Source organism: Nipponia nippon, unplaced genomic scaffold, assembly GCF_047370975.1.
Source record: "Nipponia nippon isolate SJK-2023a ecotype South Korea unplaced genomic scaffold, ASM4737097v1 scaffold_8, whole genome shotgun sequence".
Lineage (NCBI taxonomy): Eukaryota > Metazoa > Chordata > Aves > Pelecaniformes > Threskiornithidae > Nipponia > Nipponia nippon.
This window is the reverse complement of record NW_028262402.1, coordinates 52,113,218-52,136,971: the sequence shown is the minus strand read 5'-3', so window position 1 is coordinate 52,136,971 and position 23,754 is coordinate 52,113,218. Positions and strand designations below refer to the sequence as shown.

Here is a 23,754-nt window from a genome sequence, read left to right as displayed (position 1 = left end):
ATTCGCTGATGTAGTTGCCAAGCCACTCACCATGGTATTTGAAAAGTCATGGCAGTCAGGTGAAGTCCCTGGGGACTGAAAAAAGGGAAATATTGCAGCCATTTTTAAAAAGGGTAAAAAGGAGGACCCTGGGAACTACCAACCTGTCAGCCTCACCTCTGTGCCTGGGAAGATCATGGAGCAGATCCTCCTAGAAGCTGTGCTAAGGCACATGGAGGACAGGGAGGTGATTCGAGACAGCCAGCATGGCTTCACCAAGGGCAAGTCCTGCCTGACCAACCTAGTGGCCTTCTATGATGGAGTGACTACCTCAGTGGACGAGGGGAGAGCTACGGATGTCATCTATCTCAACTTCTGTAAGGCCTTTGACACGGTCCCCCACAACATCCTCCTCTCTAAATCGGAAGGATATGGATTTGATGGGTGGACTGTTTGGTGAATAAGGAATTGGCAGGATGGTCGCATCCAGAGGGTAGTGGTCAATGGCTCGATGTCCAGATGGAGATCAGTGGCAAGTGGTATCCCTCAGGGGTCCGTACTGGGGCCAGTGCTGTTCAATATCTTCATCAATGACATCGACAGTGGGATCCAGTGCACCCTCAGCAAGTTTGCAGATGACACCAAGCTGAGTGGTGGGGTTTACACGCCTGAGGGATGGGATGCCATCCAGAGGGACCTGGACAAGCTGGAGAAGTAAGTGGGCCTGTGTGAACCTCATGAGGTTCAACAAGGGCAAGTGCAAGGTCCTGCACCTGGGTCGGGGCAACCCCCGGTATCAATACCGGCTGCGGGATGAAGGGATTGAGAGCAGTCCTGAGGATAAGCACTTGGGGGTACTGGTGGATGAAAAGCTGGACATGAGCTGGCAATGTGCACTCGCAGCCCAGAAGGCCAACCCTATCCTGGGCTGCATCAAAAGCAGCGTGGCCAGCAGGGCGAGGGAGGTGATTCTGCCCCTCTACTCTGCTCTGGTGAGACCCCACCTGGAGCACTGCGTCCAGCTCTGGGGTCCTCAGCACGGGAAGGACATGGACCTGTTGGAGCGGGTCCAGAGGAGGGCCACAAAAATGATGAGAGGGGTGGAACACCTCTCCTATGAGGACAGGCTGAAAGGGCCAGGGTTGTTCAGCCTGGAGAAGAGAAGGCTGTGGGGAGACCTTATTGCGGCCTTTCAGTACTGAAAGGGGCTTATAAGAAAGCTGGGGACAGACTTTTTAGCAAGGCCTGCTGCAACAGGACAAGGGGTAATCGTTTTAAACTAAAGGAGGGTAGATTTATACTAAACACAAGAAAAAAAATTTTTACAATGAGGGTGGTGAAACACTGGAACGGGTTGCCCAGAGAGGTGGTAGATGCCCCATCCGTGGAAACGTTGAAGGTCAAGCTGGATGGGGCCCTGAGCAACCTGATCTGGTTGAAGATGTCCCTGCCAATTACAGGGGGGATGGACGAGGTGACCTTTAAAGGTCCCTTCCATCCCAAAGCATTCTATGTCTATGATTCTATCGGACAGCACGATACAGCCCCGTTTTCATGGCACCAAGAACGCTTACACCTGTGGGGCGCTGGTGCAGCCACACTCTACGGCACCGTACATGAAACTACTGTAAGGCAGGCTGCATGTAATATGGATGAGTTTAAGAACATATATCCTCTAAAGCACAGTAAGAGAAAAAAAACAAGTATAGGTTGCGAACGTAAGCCACAAAAAACGCACGACAAATCCTTCTGTAGCATACATGCCGCATATTTTACCCTTTTTAAAGCTCGGTTTCGCCCGCGGCCTGCTCGCCCGCGGCCAAGCAATCCTCGGCTTCCCTCCCCAGTGCAACACCGTCAGGCGCACAGCGCCACAACCGCACCTCACTAAGCGGGGGAAAAACGGTTCTCTGTGACACCACTCGGCGCGAAACCACAACGCTCCCCTTCGCCTCGGACACCCGGGCACGCGGCAGGACCCGCCCGGCGCAGGCGCCGCCCGCGGCTCCACGCAAACCGCCAGCCCCGCGCGCAACGGGCTGCAAATGGCGGACGCCCCCGCCGGGCAGCGACCCCCGCCCCGAGGAGGGCGGGCCCCGCTAGCCCCGCCCCCGGGGGAACCACCTCCCTGCCGCGCCCCTCCGTGACGTGTCGGCCCTGCCCCCGCCGCGGGGGCGCCTGCGCACTGCGCCCGGCGCATGCGCGCGGCCGCGGGCGGCGGGGCCGGGCTTCCCATCCCCTCCCCTCCTGTCCCGTCCCGTCCGGTCCCGTCGCGACCCGTCCGGTCCCGTCGCCCTCCCGCAGCGGCGGCCGGCCGCGGAGGATGAGGTCCCCCCGCTGCGGGGCAGGCGGGCCGCGCCGCGCCTGAGCGCTCGCACCCCTTCCGTCCCTCGCAGGGGCGCGGGGCCGCGCCCGCTCCCCCGGCCCGGCCCGGCATGGAGGAGAAGTACAGCGGGCAGGCCTTGGCCGCCGGCGGCGTGCTGGGGCCCGTGGATGTGCCCAGCGCCCGGTAACGGCGGCGGGGGGGGAGCGCTCGCTCCGCTGGTGAGGGGGGCCGCGGCCCGCTCCCTCCGGGGAGCAGCGGGTGTCGCCCTTCAGCCTTCCGGGGGCGGCGGGAGCCGGCGGCCTCCTCCGCCTGAGGCGCAGGGCCACCGGGCAGCGGGCGGGAGCGGCGGCGGGGCCCGGGCCCGGGCGGCGGCGGCGGCGGCGTGGTGGCGGGTGCAAACTGCCCTCTTTGCTTTTGCAGGCTGACCCGGTACATCGTGCTGCTCTGCTTCACCAAGTTTTTGAAAGCCGTGGGGCTGTTTGAATCCTACGATCTCCTGAAAGCGGTCCACCTCGTGCAGTTTATCTTTATAGTACAGCTGGGGTGAGTCTGCAGGGGGTGAAGCTTTGTCTGCCACCGTTACAGCACGCTTTGTCTACAGTGTTCTTTGTCAGCGCCGAGCTTATATCCTGTGTTATGTTATTATAGATTAATCGAGGAGGAGAAGGCATAGCAGTGGATCCAGGAAATGCTGTGTTCATATCAGTGTTTTTCCTTCATATCTCTGCTCACTATAATTTCAGAATCACAGAATATCTCAAGTTGGAGGGGACCCATAAAGATCATCAAGTCCAACTCCCTGCTCCTCGCAGGACTACCTAAAACTAAACCATATGACTAAGAGCATCATCCAGACGTTCCTTGAACTCTGGCAGGCTTGGTGCCATGACCCCTTCCCTGAGGAGCCTGTCCCAGTGACCAAGCACCCTCTCAGTGAAGAACCTTCTCCTAATGCCCAACCTGAACTTCCCCTGATGCAGCTTCATCCCATCTCCTCGTGTCCTGTCGCTGGTCACCAGAGAGAGGAGATCAGTACCTCCCCATCACCTGCCCCCTGTGAGGAAGGCATATGCTGTGATGAGGTCACCCCTCAGCCTTCTCTTCTGCAAGCTGAGCAAACCAAGTGACCTCAGCCACTCCTCCTAAGTCTTGCCCTCAAGACCTTTCACCGTCTTGGTTGCCCTCCTCTGGACACACTCTAACAGTCTGATGTCCTTCCTATATTGAGGCACCCAGAACTGCACACAGTGCTTGAGGTGGGGCTACACCCGTGCAGTGTAGAGTGGGACAGTCACCTCCCTCGACTGTGCTTGATGCACCCCAGGACACGGCTGGCCCTTTTGGTGGCCAGGGCATACTGTTGACTCATAGTCAACTTGCTGTCAACCCAAAACCCCAGATCTCTTTCCGTGGGGCTGCTCTCCAGCCTCTCATCCCCCAGTTTGTACGTATAACCAGGATTACCCCGCCCCAGGTGGAGAATCCGGCACTTGCTCTTGTTAAATTTCTTACAGTTGGTGATTGCCCAGCTCTCCAGTCTATCCAGATCTCTCTGTAAGGCCTCTCTACCTTTGAGAAACCTTGAAGTTTTTGCTACTTCAAAATTGATCATACTATGACAGTACTGATCATAGAAAACTCAGGCATGTCCAAATTTTCTGAAGAAAGGTGTAGAAGACAAGCTTTCTTCCTTTTCTGCAGAGCTGCTTTCCAGCAGGTCAGCCCCTAACCTGTGCTGGTGCATGGAGTTATCCCTCCCTAGGTGTAGGACCCTACACTTGCCTTTGTGGAACTTCAATACGTTCCTCTCTGCCCAACTCTCTAGCCTGTCCAGGTCTCGCTGAACAGCAGCACAGCCTTCCGGTGTATCAGCCACTCCTCCCAGTTTTGTGTCATCAGCAAACTTACACCCTGTGCCTTCATCCAGGCCGTTGATGAATAAGTTGAACAAGACTGGACCCAGTACTGACCCCTGGGGAACACCACTAGGTACAGGCCTCCAACTAGACTGTGTGCCACTGCTCGCAACCCTCTGAGCTCTGCCATTCAGCCAGTTCTCAATCCATCTCACTGTCCACTCATCTAACCCACATTTCCTGAGCTTGCCTATGAGGATGTTATGGGAGACAGTGTCAAAAGCCTTGTCAAGGTAGACAACATCCCCTGCTCTCCCTGCATCTACCCAGCCAGTCATGCCATCATAGAAGGCTATCAGATTGGTCAAGCATGATTTCCCCTTGGTGAATCCATGCTGACTACACCTGATAAACTTCTCCTCCACATGCTTAGAGATGGCATCCAGAATGAGCTGTTCTATCAGCTTTCTAGGGATGGAGGTGAGGCTGACTGGCCTGTAGTTTCCTGGGTCCTCCTTCTTGCCCTTTTTGAAGATTGGAGTGACATTGGCTTTCCTCCAGTCCTCAGGCACCTCTCTTGTTCTCCATGACCTTTCAAAGATGATGGAGAGTGGCTTAGCAATAACATCTGCCAGCTCCCTCAGCACTTGTAGGTGCATCCCATTGGGACCCATGGATTTGTTGGTGTCCAGTTTGCCTAAATGATCTCTAACCTGATCCTCCTCGACCAAGGGAAGGTCTTTCTTTCTCCAGACTTTCTCTTCTACCTCCAGGGTCTGGGATTCCTGAGGAGCAGTCTTAGCAGTAAAGACTGAAGCATTCCTGTAGTTGTTGTGAGCTTCAACTGCTAGTTTTCCTTGCTTGAGAGGTGAAGTGTAGAAACTGATAGCAAATATATAGAAACAACCTTCGCAGACACAATCCTGCTTCATGTTTACCTGGTATGATGTGGCAGAGCATTTCTGTAATAAACTTGGCAGAGTTGGAATATTTGGAACCTCATTTTTTTCCTTTTATTTCAAATTTGTTTACATTTCTGGGCTTCTCGCTTGCTTGTTCCCAAGCACCATAGTCTTTTTCTCCATCACTCAACTCAAGATCCCAGTTGAGGAAGATGCGTGCTCTGTCTCACCATTTCTAATGACTGTGTACTCGGCATTCCATATGTCAAGATACATAAGCCTTTGGGTGTATGTATCTTGCTAATAAAAACCATAGTATTATTTCTTCTCAAAACTTCTGAGATCAGTTATTTTGAGTTTGGTAAATCACAGGTAGACTTCTCATTAGCCATTCTCTGAAGAACTTGCATTTAAAGTTGACGAGAACTGAAGTTCACTTGTCATCACCTTCATACTGGTATCTGACACATGTAATGCAGCAGGGAAAATAAAACCAGTGAGTGTGGTCAGTGTGGCCTTTTAATGAAAAATGTAGAGGAAGCCATTTTGTAAACTGAGCCTGATGTGAGGGACCTAGTTATTTAGTGCTGGTTTGAATAAAAAGCTGATTCCTAATACACTAATAGAGAAAACTTTCTCCTTTTAACAGGTCTGCATTTTTTATGGTTTTGTTTCAAAAACCATTTTCTTCTGGAAAAGTGGTAACCAAGCGTCAGGTGAGTTGACAGATGTAATAGTGATTCGTGTCTTTGTAGATATTCTTGACAACGTGGCTCTTGCCAGAAATGAAAGCAGAACAAAGGTTACTCCACTTGGAAGATGTGGTTGCAATTTCCGGAAGTGTGTAACTAACTTTGTGTCTAGTGCACTGTGAAAAACATTCAGCATTTTTAGCTTTTGTCAGCTCCTTTTGAGAGTATCATGAAAAGATTGGTCCTTGACTCCATACGAGCATCTGTTTTGAGGACTGGTTTTCAAAAAGAGCTTAGTCTACTTAGCTGACTTCAACAGTTCAGAAGGGCAATTTCTGGACTGACAGAATGTTGAAGTGCTCCAGTCATGTCCCCCATATGTCAAAAGAGTGCTTTCTGCACTGTGTGTGGTGATGAGGGGCTAGTCTAACTGCTCTTCAGACCTGTGTTGAGTTCCCAGTATCCTGAGAAGTCAGAGTAGGGCCAGGTTGGAACCCACTGTTTTGTAAGAAGTAGATGTTCTTCACCTGCTCTGTGTTCATCTTTGTTTTATGTAATTGTGCAGAAAAACTTGATCCATGCACTGTGTTGTCAGTGTATGTGCTAAGTAGAGAGAACCTGAAGGGTGGCCTCAGAAGTGTTCCAAATGTCAGCCGCTTTCATGATTAGACATGAATGGCAGAATTTTAAAATGTGAACAGGAATAAATTGCATCTTTGATTTGTGTTCAGAAAAATCTGTCCATTTATGGTTTCACTATTGCTAAAAATTTTTAAATTCTGGACTTTGAAGATGTGGTGTTCATCATAGGCACTTTGTCTTGTTTAATGTATTTCCAAAATGAATAACTTTTCTTCAAAAATTTGCATTTAAAGATAATGATGTGTTGAACAGCTGAATGATAACCTGCTTCCTGAAGAAAGAATTTAACACATGCGTAAATATTTGTAGACTTAAGGTCTTGGTCTTTTTATCTTGGATGTTTTATCTAGTTCTATATATGTTTATCAGATATATACAATAGATTACAAAATAATCAGCATCTTTGACAGGTAAATGGACTTGATTTTTTTTCAGGCTTTTTGTTAAAGAGATCTCAAAATATACTCTAGAATCTAGTACTGTGGTAGAAAATAAATAAGTAATTCTGGTTCATAATATGTCCTAACAAACCTTAGTTACCCAGCAAAGAAGGTAAGAAGATAATCATACTCTAAATTTTACAGAACTTGCAGAGCATGTGTTTTCTCCTCTATTTCTACAGCTACTGTGCTAGAAGAATGCTAATAGTGGGGTATTTATTTTGAAACTGTGGAGAAAATTATAATGAAATACCTTTCTTTTGTAGTGGATCAAAATTTTTAAGCATGCTGTTGTGGGATGTATCATTTCACTCTTGTGGTTTTTTGGCCTTACTCTTTGTGGACCACTGAGGTAAATATATAGATTTACTGTAAAGAATGTTTTCTCTTTTTAAGCTAATTTTTGTGATCTTTCCCTGTCTTGCTCCTTTGTTTTTTGTTTTCTGTCCATCAGCCCATGATGCCAGCCTCTTGCTTTATTTTTTGAGATTTTAAGTGAATCTTTACGCTTTTTCCTGTCAACTCTGTTGTGCTTGGGAAAAGCTACATAGAATTTTCTGTAGAACTTGTAATTTTCATCATTCATTCTTTGACAAGAGGCCAGTGAAATTCTTGGTAGTGCTTAAACGACTGATGTGAGTGACACAAGAAGATCATTGACTGGTTTACTGACTAGTTTTCATTGTTTCCCTAGTCTCATTTATGTAACCCCAGTTTATTTAACTGTTTGAAGTCGATGGCTTGACAGCTAGTGATAGCAGCTTGTATTCCTGTGCCAGGTGACTGGAATCAATTACTGCATTTGTTGCAGGGCACTGCTTTGTCTGGTCACATGCCTGTGCCGTGTTGGAATTGGGTAGCATTAGTGCATATACTTCGAGTAAAATTACTTGTGCTGTTTGTTAGTGTTACTGAGTAACTATAAAAGAATAACGTTAGACTTCCAAAAATGAAGGTTAATGTGTTAGAAAGCATCTTTCATTAGAGAGAGGAAGGTAAAGCCTTAAATGATACATTTTATGAAGTTGAAGTTTTATCCTCTGCACAAGAGAAGGCATACCTGAGAATAATGGGATTTCTTTAAGAAATACTGTAGTGCCTTTCTGGATGCTGGCAGTCTTCCCAAACACAACCAGTAACGTGGGCCCTAGCAGGTTGTATTGCTATGCAGACAATGGCAGAAGCATTTGGTAAACTTGACAGCGTTTATTACTTCCATGTTCTGCTCTGGAAAGCTGTCAATATAACTTGTTAGTCAGCCTTTGCTATCTGAAGGATAGCAAAGTGCAAGTTAAAATTTCTTATTTTCAGCAATTAAGAGGCTCTGAGGTTGCATAGACTGCTAGACCATCAGCAGTTCAATAAACAGGATGTAATACAACGGAACAGGACCTCTTTTCTTTGGGAGCCAGAAACTTTGGTTTAGAGGAGGTATTGTAATGGGAATAATAATTCCATCTTGAGCAAGTTAGTATCTTCTTGTGTTACTACAAGAAAGTACAATTTAAAGTAATCTGTAAATGAATAACTTTAATCTGTTCCTTGAGTTAGGAAGTTCTTTGTTTTGTGATATGTCTAGCTGTCTGCAGCTAGATCTATTGCTAGTGAAGGCAAATAGATTTGCATTTATCCTTTTGAATTGTTTAAACTTGCTGTTGAAATCACAGGATAAATCTTTGACTACTGTGTCATTGAATTTTAGTTGAAATAATATATATCAAGCTTGTGAGGTAAACTCCTTGTAAGCGGATATAATTGTTTGTTTCACTTTTTTATAGGACATTGTTGCTGTTTGAGCACAGTGATGTGGTTGTGCTGTCACTCCTTAGCGTCTTGTTCACAAGCTCAGGTGGAGGACCAGCAAAGGTATTTAAAAATTTATTTTACCATATGTAAAAAATACTGAATGCTATGAATTCAAGTACTTCTTCACCCAGAACAGTGTTTTGGACCTATGTTCACAGAAACTGTTCTTTTTTAAATTTAATTAGTGGTGAAATGATAAGATGTACTACTTGACTTAATCAATATGGCATTAAAAGAGAAACACTGGGTGAAGCTGTTGAAGATCCATAGCAGATACCTGACATTTTTTTCTGTTTGTAGGCAGAAAGGAACCTTGAGAATGATTTTTGCACTTCAGCATTCTTTGAAATGGGATTTTGGGTTTGAACTCACAGAAGGACATGGGTGTATATAGTGGTCCTGGCCTTTAGGCATGGAAGTCTGGCAATAGGGTCTCCAGATCCTTGCCTAGCCTCTTCAGTGTCTGTAGCTTTTCACATACTTTGCTTTTTCTGCCAAAAAGTTCTCTAAGTACTTCAGTGTCTGCATGAGCCTATATGTGCTGAGTACTTAGGCCCAGTCTTTCACTTAATTAGAGATCTATGCTTGAAACATCCTTTGTCTGAGTCCCATTACATGCAATTTTGCAAGGTGTTCTCTAACTGTGCCTAATCAGCCCTAAATGGAATGAGCTCATCCCAGCACCTAACAGTCTTGGGCACTTTCCCTCAAAAACAGTGGTAGTTGGAGAAAGGTACCTTAGGATGTCATATACCTGAAGCTAGAGTACTTGCTGTGTAAGAGAAAGTCTGGCTTTGGTGCCACCTCAGGCTGGGAGTTTTGAAATCTCTGTCTCATAGCTGCTGCTGGAGTCTCCTTATCGCTTTTAGGCTGGCCTTAGAGTGAATAGCACAGTCATCTGCTCTGACACTCTACCCCCATCCCCTTCATCCAGCATGAAGCTCTTCACCTAGAAGACAAATTTTTTCTCCAGCCATCCACCCAAAGGGTAAATGTGAAGCTTCAGAGAGGTTGGTTGTCAATGTGTGTATTAGTGGGCCATGCTTGACAGTTAAATTGCACGTGTAAGGCAGCAGAAACAAGGGAGCAATAACCCTGTCCTCTGAGTGTTTCAGCTTTATGAAGTGAACTGTGACAAAGAGAAGTCAGCTGACTTTCTGAAACAAGAATGTGATAGCTGCATTTGGCTTCAGAAGATGAATTGTAATAGTGGTTTTTAGCTGTAGAGCTCAGTGTTTTGCCACGATGATGAATACCAAAATTGCAGTGTTTTAAGTCAGGGTGGTGAAAACCTTGGGAGCTGGGATTTCATAGTTACCTCTATCCCTTCCTCACGAAAGCACTGCAAAGCTCTGCTTTCTCAGAGCCTTTGCACAGTGCTCTAGCCTTTACCTCCCATAAGACAGAATACTACAATTTGTCCACTAGATCTTTTTTATAGCTCCTTGATGCTGCAAAATATTAAATCATCGGGCTTAAGTAGCTCTGCATTCTGGCAGGCAGAAGCACACCATGAAGAAGGAAGCAATCACACTTGAAGTTTGTAAGATACAGGATTCTGGCTTGTTACAGTGGTGATTTGTCCTGCATTATCTGGTAAATCTGAAAAACGGAATAAATATAAAATTATATTGTTAAGGTCACATTTTCAAAAAAATGTCTTTTTTCCTCATGTTTTTCTTGCTGAGCTAAAATATGTTTACATTGATCAGGAAGAGGGGGGGAGGGAGAAAGCCGATTTCCTGGATTTTCTTACAGTAATCTGTTACAGAATATTATAAAAGTATTTGGTGTTTTTTGTTTTGTTTTTTTACAGACAAGAGGTGCTGCATTTTTCATCATAGCTGTCATCTGCTTACTACTTTTTGACAATGACGACCTCATGGCTAAAATAGCAGAACATCGTATCCTTTCTTGCTGTGTCTAAGAGCAAGTGCCTTTTATTACTGGAGCAGAGAGAATGTGAAGTTGAATGCACTGAATTAAATATGCTTGCATTTTTTCTGTAGGAATCTTACCTTTCAAGAATATTATAGCATAAGATTTTACTTTTACATCTAAATACTGATATTTATGGCCAAATGAATGGCATTGCTTACTTTGTTGATAACTTAGAACACAGCTGCAGATTTTAAGCTGTAGTTAAAGGCTCCCTGCCCATTTGCACCTATTAGACCGATTAGGACTGCTAGAAGCTTTTTTGATCAGCTCTCATTTTTTTTAGAAATTCTAGACATAATGACTGTAGCCTAAGTGCGTGCAGTAAATGGTTGGTAGCCTGCCTGGCAGTCTTTTTGGTATATCCAGAAAGATTGTTCTGTGGTTTTGCAAATGTGGTAATCTCAGGTCATCTGTTAAGCTGAAAAGTTGATGTGAAATAGCCTGCAGTAGCTCCAACAACAATGGACTTTAAACTGCAAATGGAAGCTAGCTAACATGCTTTCAAAGCCACTGAGTTAATTGGAAGTGATTCTGAAGTAAGTTTTCAACAGGTCTTCTCATGATAGTGAAGTGACAAAAAGTGATACATCTAAGAATGGGTGGTAAAAACAAACAAGGTGAAAGTAAACTTTCTCAAAGAAGGATGGAAACATGGAATTACAGATGTAAATGGTATATTCAGGAATAGTATGAATTAATCCACTGAGTTTTCAGTGAGTAAATTCATTGTTAAAGTGCCCTCTGGTAGTTTTCCCAAAAGCTATCATTATTTTAATCTTTGCTGGATTGTGTTTGTCAATTACTCTTTGTTTTCTAAAGTTTAAATATTTAGAAACTGGAAAGATACAGATCATATTTTAGACACCTCACTGTTTTAATGCTTTTAGTGAAAATTAGTCTAATTTTTAATGCTGTTGAGTATATTTTTCAAAACCTGGTTGCCAAAATTAACATAAATCCTGTATCATGACTACTGTGCAGTATTTAACAGTCACTATCTTCTCATGTTTTAAAATACTCTTTTTTTTTTTTTCCCAAATATTTTTAACTATTTATTTTCTGTGGAAATACTTTCATCTTTCCTAAACTTTAAGGATCTGACGAACCTTAATGCTCAGTTTGCTTACTTCTGCTTCCCGTGGTCTTCTGCTACACCTACCTGTTCTGTGGCCTAAAAAAAAATCATCAAATGAAACTCTTCCTTAATTTTTTTTTTTTATTTAGCTGAGGGGCATCATGACAGTGCTCTTACCCATGTTCTGTATACAATCATTGCTTTCCTGGGTGTTGCAGATCACAAGGTAAAGAACTTGTATTTTAGCAGGTTAATATTTATCTGAGTTTTGTAGGTAAGAATTTCACCAGCTCAGAGCTAATCCAAGCCTAAATCAAAACCAGAAAGTTCAGTATCCCCACCCCATATTGAAACTGAACTAGCACTGTAATTTTTACATCTTGATTGAGTACAAACAGCTTCAATACAGCGAGCCAAACCATGCAATGTTCAGCTTGTATAGCTGATAAGGACTTGGCTGTAATGCGTAACCTAAAAAGTCTTATTAAAATGATCATAAACTACTCCATGTCATCACTGTTCTGGATGTTCGTAATGCTTTGCATACAGTACGTTTCTTGCTTACTTTTGGGGTCTGTGTTTTGTTGCTGCTTCTTTATCTTTCCCCGGTCTTTCCTTTACATTAGATGCTTGCATTTGAAGACACGGTTTCTGATACTTTTCAGCAGTATAGTCCCATTGTAATTGGCGGCATGAATGACTGAGCATCAAAATCTTACTGTATGGGATTGACCTGGCTGATTGAGTTGTTTTGTTAGCTTAGTCTTGTTGCTAAAGTGGCTGTGCTGAGGACTAAAACAGGAAAAAAAATATATGGAGCAGCTGAGAAAGTATTAATATAAAAATAAATCAGATGTTAGAGAGACTGGTTAACTGTGTGCAAAGCAAGCGTCATCTAAGGGAGATGAGATGCTGTATGTGTATCTTGTGATTCATTTATAGAACAATTTTGAAAGAAAATACTGTGAAGAAATATGGTATGGTGTGATTAAAGGTAAGTGATTGAAAAGGTTATGAAAGGATTAGAGGCCAAGGTGACATGACAGGTTGGGGTTTACGTATACTTTCAACACTTTTTTAATAATGGAAGATGGGAAACCCAGTTTTGCGTCATTTTTCTTTTTCCTCGTATGCTGTTCACTACCAATTCACTGGTGTTGTATGTCAATTAACACTATTGAGAGTTTTAAACTTAAAGTCATACTAGGCTGTTGTGAATAGTGCTGAGGTATAACCGTGTATGCTATATTACTGTTTTTAACTAGAGTTAACAATTAGAGGAAATGCCCTGTCTATGGCTTTTGTTGATAAGTTAAGGAAAGCATGTTAATCTTTTTTCATGGAAGCGTCACTTTGTTTGGAATGAGGTATTTGGCTCTCAAGAAATGCTAATGAGATCCTTCTGTGTGTTTCCAGGGAGGAGTACTGCTTCTGGTACTGGCATTGTGCTGTAAGGTTGGTTTTCACATGGCTTCCCGAAAGCTCTCTGTAGATGTAGGTGGAGCCAAGCGTCTTCAAGCTTTGTCTCATCTTGTTTCTGTCCTTCTGTTGTGCCCATGGGTCATTGTTCTCTCTCTGACAACAGAGGTAAGATAGATATATAGAGATATATATATATAAATAAATCGTTTTTATAATGCTTCTGCTTCTGAAGTGCAATTTAAATCTTTCCTTTAACATATCTTTCAAATTACCAAAGTTGCCGTCTTTATTTTTCTAGTAAGCGCTGTTTGAAATTTTTCCTCTGTATTTTGGTGTATATCTGCATGATACCTTAATTTCCTTTTTTGTGTGATAACTTTATTTCATCTTTCTAGCTCAGATATTATATCCTGGATTCATATACTAACATTGCACAAGTATTAATGATTGTATAAATACAGGGCTCTCTTATTCCTAAGGAGCAGATTATTGTAATTTAAAGACATGTTCGTTATGCCTGCATGTCTGGGGAGAGTCGACCATTGCAAACATGACATTGCATGTGGCATTCCTTTTAAACACATGGAAGTATTTAAAATAAAGTACTGTAGTGCATAGTAGCTATATGTGTCTTTCTATAGCTGGAATGTTGGTTTTATATGATAAACTGAAAGTATAAAAGTATTTATGTTTTGATGGATTGCTGGAAACATTTGTAATGAAAGTGAGCTAGTTTTAATGCTGTATATACAATCGCATCTAATTGTGAACAATCCTGTTTGAAATGTATTTCTTCTTGCAGAGTAAAGTAGAGTCTTGGTCTTCTCTCATCATGCCTTTCATAACAGTCATCTTTTTTGTTGTGATCCTGGATTTCTATGTGGAGTCCATATGCTCCGTCAAGATGGAAGCTTCCACGTGTGCTCGATATGGATCCTTTCTTATTTTCATTAGCGCACTGCTTTTCGGCAACTTTTGGACACATCCAATAACAGACCAGCTTCGAGCTATGAACAAGCCACCGCACCATGAAAGCACAGAGCACGTTCTTTCTGGAGGGGTGGTAGTGAGTGCTGTCTTCTTCATTTTATGTACGTATTCTTATTTATCTTTTAATAAAGCTATTGTCTGGGAAGCCAGTCAGAAGGTGGATGTGTGCAGAATTCTTTTGGATGAGCTTTTATGGATTCTTTTGGATAAAAAGGGCCTGTAACTTTGTGCTCTTTTACTGTCTGCCTACAAAAAAAAAGAATGTAATAGATCTGTTCTGTTGTGGAAGTGATGATCTAATCTTACATAGCAATGAAATCTAATGGTGAACCTCAAGATGAAGTTGACAATCACTTTGCTGCCTGCAAATTTCATGTAAGCTTTAATTGCTGATAAAACACATTATAAAATAGCTGTGAAGCTTAGAAACGGCAACAAAAACTTCAATACTTTCCTTGCAGCTGCCAATATCCTGTCCTCCCCCTCCAGGAAAGGGCAGAAGGGTACCCTTATTGGCTATTCCCCTGAAGGCATGCCTCTATATAACTTCATGGGTGACGCATTACAGCAGAGCTCTCAGTCATTACCCCGGTTTATTAAGGAGTCACTGAAACAAATCCTTGAGGAGTATGATTCTAGGCAGATCTTCTATTTCTTGTGCCTAAATCTGGTAAGCATGGTTTTTTTCAAACCCAATCACAGTAGTACATACATAGTACAGTAAGAAGAGTTATTCTTTACAAGGGTCCCATGATTGGTTGTTTTTAAAGTGGCGCTTGATAGAGTAGTTTCGTTAGACGGAATGTTAAAATAGAAGATTCTTATGCTAATCTTACTGTAAGTGGCAGGTCACTTTGATTTGTTGTCACAGTGTGGCACTGGTTCTATGTGTAACTGTTACACCAGTAAGTAAATACTTGTATGGTGGTATGTTTAAGATCGAGGTACCTCAATGTTACCAGCAGATACGCTGAAACTAATAAGGCCGTCAAGGATGGGGACCACAAAAGAGTAAGTGTGGGATTGAGTAGTGTAATTTTGAAGTAGGCTGGTTTTATTTCTAGCTTCTCTCTTTCTCAAATAGGAAAAGATCATGCAGTAAGCAAGATTGATAGAACCTCATTTGCAAAGATCTCTCTTCGTTCTTCAGCAATTATCCAAGAAAACAGAGGGAGAAACTTGAAGTATCCGTGATAACTTCAAGGAATTCCATTATGGAATATGAAAGATGGGAAAGAAAGTTTATAGGCAGACTAATTAATAATAGTAAATCATACAGGGAAAATGTATGTATTGAAAATGTTTCCTCCTGTACGCTTCTCAAAACTAATTCACAAGATTTAAACAGTCAGCTAATTGCTGAAGAATATTTTTATGGAACAGATGTATAGATAGCATTGCTTTTACACTAATAGTAGATCAGATCAGAGTTGTTACATTGTTTAATGACAAAATGCTTAAAACTTTGTCTGCACAATGTTAGTTTAAAATTCTAAATGAAAGCTTAAATCTACTCCTGTAGAGGGTTATTTTCTTAGGTCTAAGGCTTTTGGGAGGGTAGGTTCAAAAATGTCTCTTCATAGACTTGGAATGTATCACTTATTTTTGTTTTGTTGGAGTAGAGAGAAGATGGACTAGAAATATGTTTATCAATACCTTTGAAAACTATCAAGTGTCCTATGGAAAGAGTTTCCTGCTAGCTACCAAGACAAAAATTACAAGTTTATGTTTGAGGAAAAATTCAAACTCTCTTTCGTTTTAGGCTTTCACTTTTGTGGAGCTTTTTTATGGAGTATGGACCAATAGCCTTGGTCTTATTTCTGATGGATTTCACATGCTTTTTGATTGTTCTGCATTAGTGATGGGGCTTTTTGCAGCTCTGATGACAAGATGGAAAGCAACCCGCATATTTTCCTATGGGTATGTATATTAATTTTTTTAAGGACTATCTGAAAATTATTCTACTTGCTCATTTTCAAAATGCCCTGCTATGAAGATGTGTTTGGGATGTTTTAATGGTGCATGCTTCTGTGGGTTTTTTGCTATGTCTCTTTTCTGTTCCATTTGTGCTCATGCTGTCCCCCTCTTACCCCAGCAAAAAAGTGTCTGAAATATAATTTGCATTTATCTCTACACATAAAACTTTATCACTGTGAATATTATGTAGAAATCACCTCACTCTATATATGTATGTATGTAAAACCAAAATATATGTTGAAAGTCAGTGTTTATGTGAGGATTTCAGTTGTGCTGACATAATCAAAATTTGTATGGTTAAATTGCATAGCAGTTTAGCAGTTTGAAGCCCTGAATGTGTGGTATATATAAAAAAATACTGACATTATTATAGCTTTATACTGTTGGTGTTTGGACAGTTGCAAACTAGCTGCGTCTTGGTCAGAAACAAATAACCCAGAAATTGAGGCATGATTTTGTGGCGTGGAGGAAAAAAATCAAAGCAATCTTAATGCTGTGTTAAATGTATTATTGCTTTATTTATTATAACTTTGAAATTTGTTCAGAGTACCCGTTCTTCACTCTCAAAAGTACATATGTTTGCTTTCAGGTATGGACGTGTAGAAATTCTTTCTGGATTTATTAATGGCCTCTTTCTGATGGTAATTGCTTTCTTTGTCTTCATGGAATCGGTGGCCAGACTGGTGGATCCTCCGGACATAGATACAAATATGCTAACTGTAAGTTTTGTCATTCTGTTTGAATGTTGTTTGGCAGTTAATGGTTCATTTATGTTCGTCTTAATCTAAAAAAAAAAAAAAAGTTAAGGAGACTAGAGTTGCATATTCAAGAGATCTAAACTGTGCCTTGACTTTTTAACATATTCTAATTTTAATAGCCAAACTACATCTAGTTTTAAAATATGAAAATATGTAGGGGTGAATATAATTTAATTACAACAGTTAAACTGAATTTTTTCTAAGATGTTACAGCTCTAATGTTTTCAGGTGGTGGTCTTTCTACAATAAGAGATACTAAGGAAATAATCTGTACAAGACTAAATTTGGTTCTGCTGTTACGTATATCAGTGTGAAGTATTACAGAAAAGATTTTGCATTAGTCTCTGAGAAACCTCAAAAATCAGCCAGAATTCATAACATTATGCTGAGTGTGTTACTATGGCATAAACAGTCATGAAGCTGTGCATAGCTAATCTTAACTACACCTGTGTCTCTACCTTCCACAACCTCTTCAGGGGCTCTCCACTTAAATTTTCAAGCTTCCATCCCTTTCTTTCAACTGCAATAGTTCATGTTCTTCAAACTGATATTTTTTAATTATGGAATTCTGCAAATCCAAGCCTTCATTTATCACATTTCCAGCTTCACTTGGTCTCTCTCCCTCTCTCCCTCTCTCCCTCTCTCCCTCTCTCCCTCTCTCCCTCTCTCCCTCTCTCCCTCTCTCCCTCTCTCCCTCTCTCCCTCTCTCCCTCTCTCACACACACACACACACACACGAATTTGTGCTCTGCTGCTCTCTTCAGGAACAAAGAGATTTTTATGCAGGCACTACTGAAAATGTGCATTGCTGGAATCAAGGCCTGATTTTTTTTTTCCCTTTGTAGTCTCCAATATTTATTCCATTTTCACTACTGATTTTGTTTCTGGGGGGTGGGAGGGATTACCCCCTCTACATGAGCACAGTCTGCATAGCCAAGGAAAGGTCTAATAACCCCCGAGGAGGACTTGCTTAACTCCTTTATTAGCTGGAATTACTCTTATGCTTTGCTAGTTTTTCAAGAGAAGAATAAAAAAATAGGAAGACAGATGAAAAGCACAACTCAACCCATAAAGCGGTAGTTGCTATCTTCAGTTAGGTACAATTTTAAATGAGTGTGCATGTCCTAGATACAATGTACAATTTTTTTTTTGCCAATGAAAGCAAAGCAAAGCTTGTATTAAACCACTTTATCTCTTTTTCAAAGTAAATAAAATCAATCACCCCGACTTAAAACTAAATTTGCTGTCTTGTCCTGATTTGTGGAGACTAGGTTTTGCATTTTGGTGGTGGTTATTGGGTGGGTTTTTTGGGAAAGCTGGGGAGAATTGGATTTTTTTGAGAGGGGAAGAAAATTCCTTTGAAACCAGCTTGTATACTGAAAGGAATATGATGAAGAATCCACATGAGAATAATCCTTCTGCTGATGTTAATGCTTCCACAGTTTTCTTTTATTAGGTGTACAGTGTTTCTGATTACCATGTTCTAGAAAATAAACTTGAACACCTGGAAAGATGCAGTGATGTTAAAGGCTTTTCTTCCTCCCTCTCACAGCCCGTCTCTGTTGGAGGGCTGATCGTAAACCTCGTTGGTATCTGTGCCTTTAGCCACGCGCACTCCCACGGGGCTTCTCGCGGAGGTTGTCACTCACACGATCACAGCCATTCGCACCACGGGCACAGCCACAGCCATGGGCACGGCCATTCCCACAGTGACCATGGGCACAGCCATGGACATTCCCACGGGTCTTCGGGAGGAGGCATGAACACCAACATGAGAGGCAAGTACAGATTGTTGAATCGTAAATGATGCGTGTGATTTCCAGCAGACTTGGAAAGTTTCCAGAATCAGGTCCCATACTATGCATTATTCTTAAAATCTCCAGAAGTGATCTGACACCGTTGAATGTAGTATACGTGAATTTCTCAAACTGTTTCTTCATTAATGAGTTTAATTTGAAGAAACATAACTTCAAATGCTTCTTTGCGTGGCTTTGTTAAATATGGGTAATACCTAAGGACCAATAAAAAGCCTTAATCTACAGTCTTCATTAATATTAATATTAATAAACAGTCACTGTAAACCTTATTGAAAGAGCTTAAAGTCCGTGTTTCTAAGTTCCATCTGGAACTGAAAGCACAAGATCTCTATCTATAAAGATAGTACCATGCTACCAGGTATCCTGTGACAGCAGGTTGTAAAAACACTGGGGGAGGGGATAAGAAGCAGAAGAACAAAGGCAGACCAGCAATCTGTAATATGCTTCTATTTGTGATTCAGAAGATACAGTGGTAAAGATGAAACTTTCTGTTTGAAATCTAAAATCAGAATTTAACTGGTAAGGGTAATACATATAAAACTTCAGCAGAGCTACTTCTGAGAATTTTTTCCCTAGTAGTTAGAAGGTAGTTATTTACCAACTGCCTGGCTTATAAAAAAATCTATAAAGGAATGAGTTTTTTGTGTAAGCTTGTCAGAGCATAAGTTTTTTAGCTAACAGTCTCATATTTCATTGGTTATTTTACATCCTAATTCAGTTGGCTGTTCTGTTGTCTGTCATTTTTGTGAAGTCTGCCCATACTCTTAACTATATTCTTTCAAATCCTGACACTTAACTAGCACCAATCTTACAAGTAATTAGAGATTATTTTTCTGTGCCCTTTAAGTGTACACTGAGAATGCTACCCATCATTAAAGCAGTACAAAGGATTATTCCTAGCAGTAGCAGATAGACAATTTTCTTATAAAATAGGAGCAGAGTTGGCATACAAAAAACAAATGATACGTTACGATCTGTACACTTTAGCAGGCCAAGGCATTTACACTTATCTTTTTATCCTCTGTTAAGGATCAATGAGCCCCTCTAAACAGAGTTAAATGATCATGCTATATAGTACAAATCCCACTAACAACTGAAAGACTATTCATGTTTGGTTTAATCTGCGAATGCCTGCCTAGATCATTGCACTGTAGCCTAAAAATGTGGGGGGTTTTTTTGCATTGCTTTGTAATTAAACATTAGAAACGCTAAGTGTTTTGTTTAATTTTGCACCCAGTTAGGCAGATAGTTGCCTCTGTTTAGCTTGAGGGGCATTTATTATATTTAACAAATCCTACTGTGTTTGCGTTATTGAATATATACATACATTTTAAACAGAACTGTTCAACTTAATCACTCTGTTTATTTTGTTTTCAGGTGTGTTTCTGCATGTGTTAGCAGACACTCTTGGCAGCGTTGGTGTTATTGTATCTACGATATTTATTCAGCAATTTGGATGGCTCATAGCTGATCCACTCTGCTCTCTTTTTATTGCTACATTGATTTTTCTTAGTGTTATCCCACTATTGAAAGATGCCTGTCAAGTGCTTCTGTTGAGGATACCTCCAGAACAGGAGAAAGATCTGCACGCTGCTTTAGAAAAGGTCAGAACTATAATTCTAAATGTTTTCACATACAAACATACAAAGCTATAACTTATTTTAATAATTATTAAACTCAAGTATCTCATTCTGACAGCTTCCATTGTCTTGGACAACTTCATGTCTCAAATGGTTTTAAATCTATTTTGCAGAGATGTGACAGCATTAGGAGTTCTACTGATTAAAGTTGGTTTGCAACTAAAACCAGCTTGTACTGTTTTTTGCTTTTATGGGTAGCTCATGATTTCAGACACGTATGGTAACACTGTGGGAAAGGTACTTAGTACTAAGTAAGTAATGTAGCAATTCCCAAAAGCTTGCAGCCTTTTTAAACTTCATGTGTACAGTTCAGGCTACAGGATTGTATCTTAAGCCTCTAATTACAGGTTTTGTTACTTGTCCATATCATGAAGGGCGTGCTGGTTCACAGTAGGTGAGACAGCAAAAGTAAAGCTGGTTTTTCTAAATACTGTTTCATTCTAGTCCATTCTTTTCCTGTCTGCTGCAGTACGGTATCTGCTTTGAGGCTGTATTTAGTCTTCACTGTTGGCTCATTTGAAGTTCCTGCCCAGAATCGTAGTGCAGACCCCAGTGTGGAGAACTCCTCTCTGCCAGAGAACTAGTTACATGTTCTTTGAGGATGCCATCAGCTCGAAGCAGCCAGGAAGACCATCCTGATGGTGTCCCATCAGTTCGTAGAGGGGGAAATGTGTTCTTGTCTTCAAGAGAAAGAAAAGAATAAATGGAAGTTGGCTGGGGGAGACTTGTGTAATGAAAGGAAAGTGAAGTGCAGAGTGGGGTTTCACTTTTTGATGACGGAAGACAGAAAGCAATTCTGGGAGACTGAGGAAGAAGAAAGTACTTTTTGAAAACAATCAAAGAGCAATTCATTAAAAGATAATAGGAAAAGCATTTTAAAAAATATGTCACAGTAAAACAATATGCTTGCTGTAGGTTGACCCCAGCCAGCAGCCAGGCATCCACACAGCCACTTGCTCACTCCCCCCTTTACCACCACCACTGCCAGTGTGACAGGCGAGAGAACAGGAAGAGCAAAAGCAAGAAAACTCTGGGAGCAATATAAAGGCAGTTTAACAGGTGAAGGCAAGAGGGAAAAACCCAAAGAAACAAGCAATGCAATGCAAATCATTCACCACCTTCCACAAGCAGACCAATACCCAGCCAGTCTCTGAGCAACAGCCACCTTGGAAGCCAAAAAACCCCTTCTTCCTCTACCCCAGCGTTTATTGCTGAGCATGGCGTTATGTGGCATGCAATGTCCCTCTGGCCAAGCTGTCCCAGCTGCGTCCACTTCTTGCCCACCCCCAGCCCACTCACAGGGGCAGGAGCAGAGTGGGAAAAAGAGACAGCCTTGACAGTGCCCAAGTGCTGTTCAGCAACAGCCAAAACATTGGTGTGTTACCAAAACTGGTTTAGCCACAGGTTCAAAACACAGCACATTACCCGCTGCTGTGAAAAAAGTTCAATCCATCCCAGCCAGACCCAGTACAAAGATCAATTTCAAAAAAGTATAAATTATAGGAAGGTATTATGTCTCTGAATTAAGTCCAGCTATGACAACTAAATAGCTGCACATCCTGGGTAGTGAGGTAACACGTGCCCTAGAAACGGTTACATACCCAGTCAGCTTTCTAGTTGGTCTATCCATTGATGTTATTGTGATCTGTACACGAAATCATTTTTTTCTCATCCTATTTAGCATTGCCCTCTGCTGGGTTTTTCATTTAGTTTGATTCTAGCTTCTAGTCTTTGACAGTATTAGCAAGGTGACCGTTCAATACTACATATGTCTGTATATGGCTTAGCTGGAAAGCTGCTTTGCTATACAGCTTCGTTTCCCTGTGAAGTATTTGCCACCAATATCCATGTACATACACAAGTTTAAAATGTGTTCTTAAATAAATTGTTGCTAATGTAATTTCTGTACAGATTCAAAAAATAGAGGGAGTCATATCCTACAGAGATCCTCATTTTTGGTGTCACTCAGCAAGTGTTGTGGCAGGTACAATACATGTGCAAGTGGTATCGGATGTGATGGAACAGAGAATTGTACAGCAGGTAAGGTGCAAGGTTTTTAGACCCTAATATCTTATTTTCTTACTCTGTAGCCATTTGTCGGTCATAGATTGAAGTTTGAAGCTGCTGTTTGTGCTTATTTTTATAGCTATTAGTCAATGTCTCAGAGCTGGTGTCTAATGCTGTATGTCCCGTTGCCTGCTAGCTTGGAATTAGTTGCATAAATAGTTGTTGGCTAAAACATCTGCCAAAACAGAACAAAAAAAAAAAAAAGTCTGGCTTTTTTTCCTCATTGTTGAAAGTAGCACTACATCTGCTCTGAGAAAAGGAGGAAGAGGTGGATTTCATGCTGCAAAACAGGCAGTAAACAGTAGAGATATGTGGATGCTAATTGTGGCTTTATAACTGGCTTACTAATATCTGTCTGCCTTGTTTTTTTCTTTTCCTTGAAAGATACTTATTTTCTTATGCAAGACACTGAGAATTACCCCTTATGCAGAAGTTCCAAAGCCATAGGCTCTGAAGCTAGTCTTCACTTTCCAGAAAACTGAATGTATTATGATATTTTTTTAATCCACAGTATTCCAGCGCCAGAATATTGCAAGTTACTGTGAGATGCATATAAAGTGTAATACTAATGTTAACCATGCTGTTCTGTTCAGGTTACAGCGATTCTGAAAGATGCTGGCGTAAACAACCTAACTGTCCAAGTGGAGAAGGAAGCTTATTTTCAACACATGTCCGGACTCAGTACAGGATTTCAGGATGTCCTTGCAATGACTCAGCAACTGGAATCCATGAAATACTACAAAGATGGTACTTACATTATGTGATACAAAGTTGTGTTCGCCAAAGGAGGTGTAAATGGTGAAGCTGTAGGATTCCGTATTCGTATTACTTTTTGTCAGGGGATCTTGCACATACATGTAAAGAAACAAATGTACTATATATTGGAATTTTTTAAGCATACTATCTTTATTAAAATTGGACAAGATGCTTTTATAAAGGAAATAAGATGGACTTGAATATTTGCTGTATATGTGAAAATAATGGAAATCTTAAATACTGTACTTGGTGTTTATTAAACAGAAGTCTTGCAACTTGTGGATGAGCACGGATATATTCCGTACTTCTCTTAAGTATGGAACATTATGATTATAATTTCATGTTAGCAGTGGGAAATGGAAATAGTTTATAGTGGAATGCAAACATAATCAACTGAGAAATATTTTTCTTTCTTTCAAACATAGCTTGAAGACTCTTTGAATAAAAAAAAAATACATGTTTATTATGGGGAGTAAAAAACAACATGAAGTTATGGGTTTTGCCCACTTTGTTAGATAATAGAAATGCAGTTTTTATATTATGTCTCAGCATACAAATCTGATTTCTAAGCTTAATTTTAATGCATCAGAGCAAACAGATGTTACCATTTAAAATTTATATCTAATTATTTTTTTAAGGAGAGAAATCCACAGGTTAACAGTGAGAAG

At 41.3% G+C, this 23,754-nt stretch overlaps 1 protein-coding gene across 2 annotated transcripts; it reads left to right on the top strand.

The window, feature by feature from the left end:
* Positions 1-2,178: 2,178 nt before the first annotated feature.
* On the top strand, positions 2,179-23,372 carry SLC30A5 (solute carrier family 30 member 5). Of its 2 annotated transcripts, none has more exons than XM_087742142.1 (16): positions 2,179-2,488; positions 2,726-2,848; positions 5,713-5,779; positions 7,104-7,189; positions 8,616-8,703; positions 10,460-10,547; positions 11,809-11,885; positions 13,076-13,246; positions 13,884-14,172; positions 14,533-14,741; positions 15,834-15,991; positions 16,638-16,767; positions 18,359-18,584; positions 20,001-20,227; positions 22,175-22,303; positions 22,924-23,372. In XM_087742142.1, the coding sequence occupies exons 1-16, from the start codon at positions 2,415-2,417 to the stop codon at positions 23,092-23,094; spliced, it is 2,313 nt and encodes a 770-aa protein (XP_087598268.1). In that variant the 5' UTR covers positions 2,179-2,414; the 3' UTR covers positions 23,095-23,372. The 2 variants fall into 2 exon arrangements, with proteins under 2 accessions (XP_087598268.1, XP_087598270.1); XM_087742144.1 differs by having other exon boundaries at positions 2,179-2,523.
* The last annotated feature ends 382 nt before the right edge of the window (positions 23,373-23,754 follow it).

Coding starts and splice junctions, on each gene's coding strand:
- SLC30A5 (XM_087742142.1), top strand. CDS start 2,415: ATGGAGGAGAAGTACAGCGGGCAGGCCTTGGCCGCCGGCGGCGTGCTG. Junction 2,489..2,725: donor GTGGATGTGCCCAGCGCCCG/GTAACGGCGGCG, acceptor TTGCTTTTGCAG/GCTGACCCGGTACATCGTGC. Junction 10,548..11,808: donor GGCTAAAATAGCAGAACATC/GTATCCTTTCTT, acceptor TTTTTTATTTAG/CTGAGGGGCATCATGACAGT.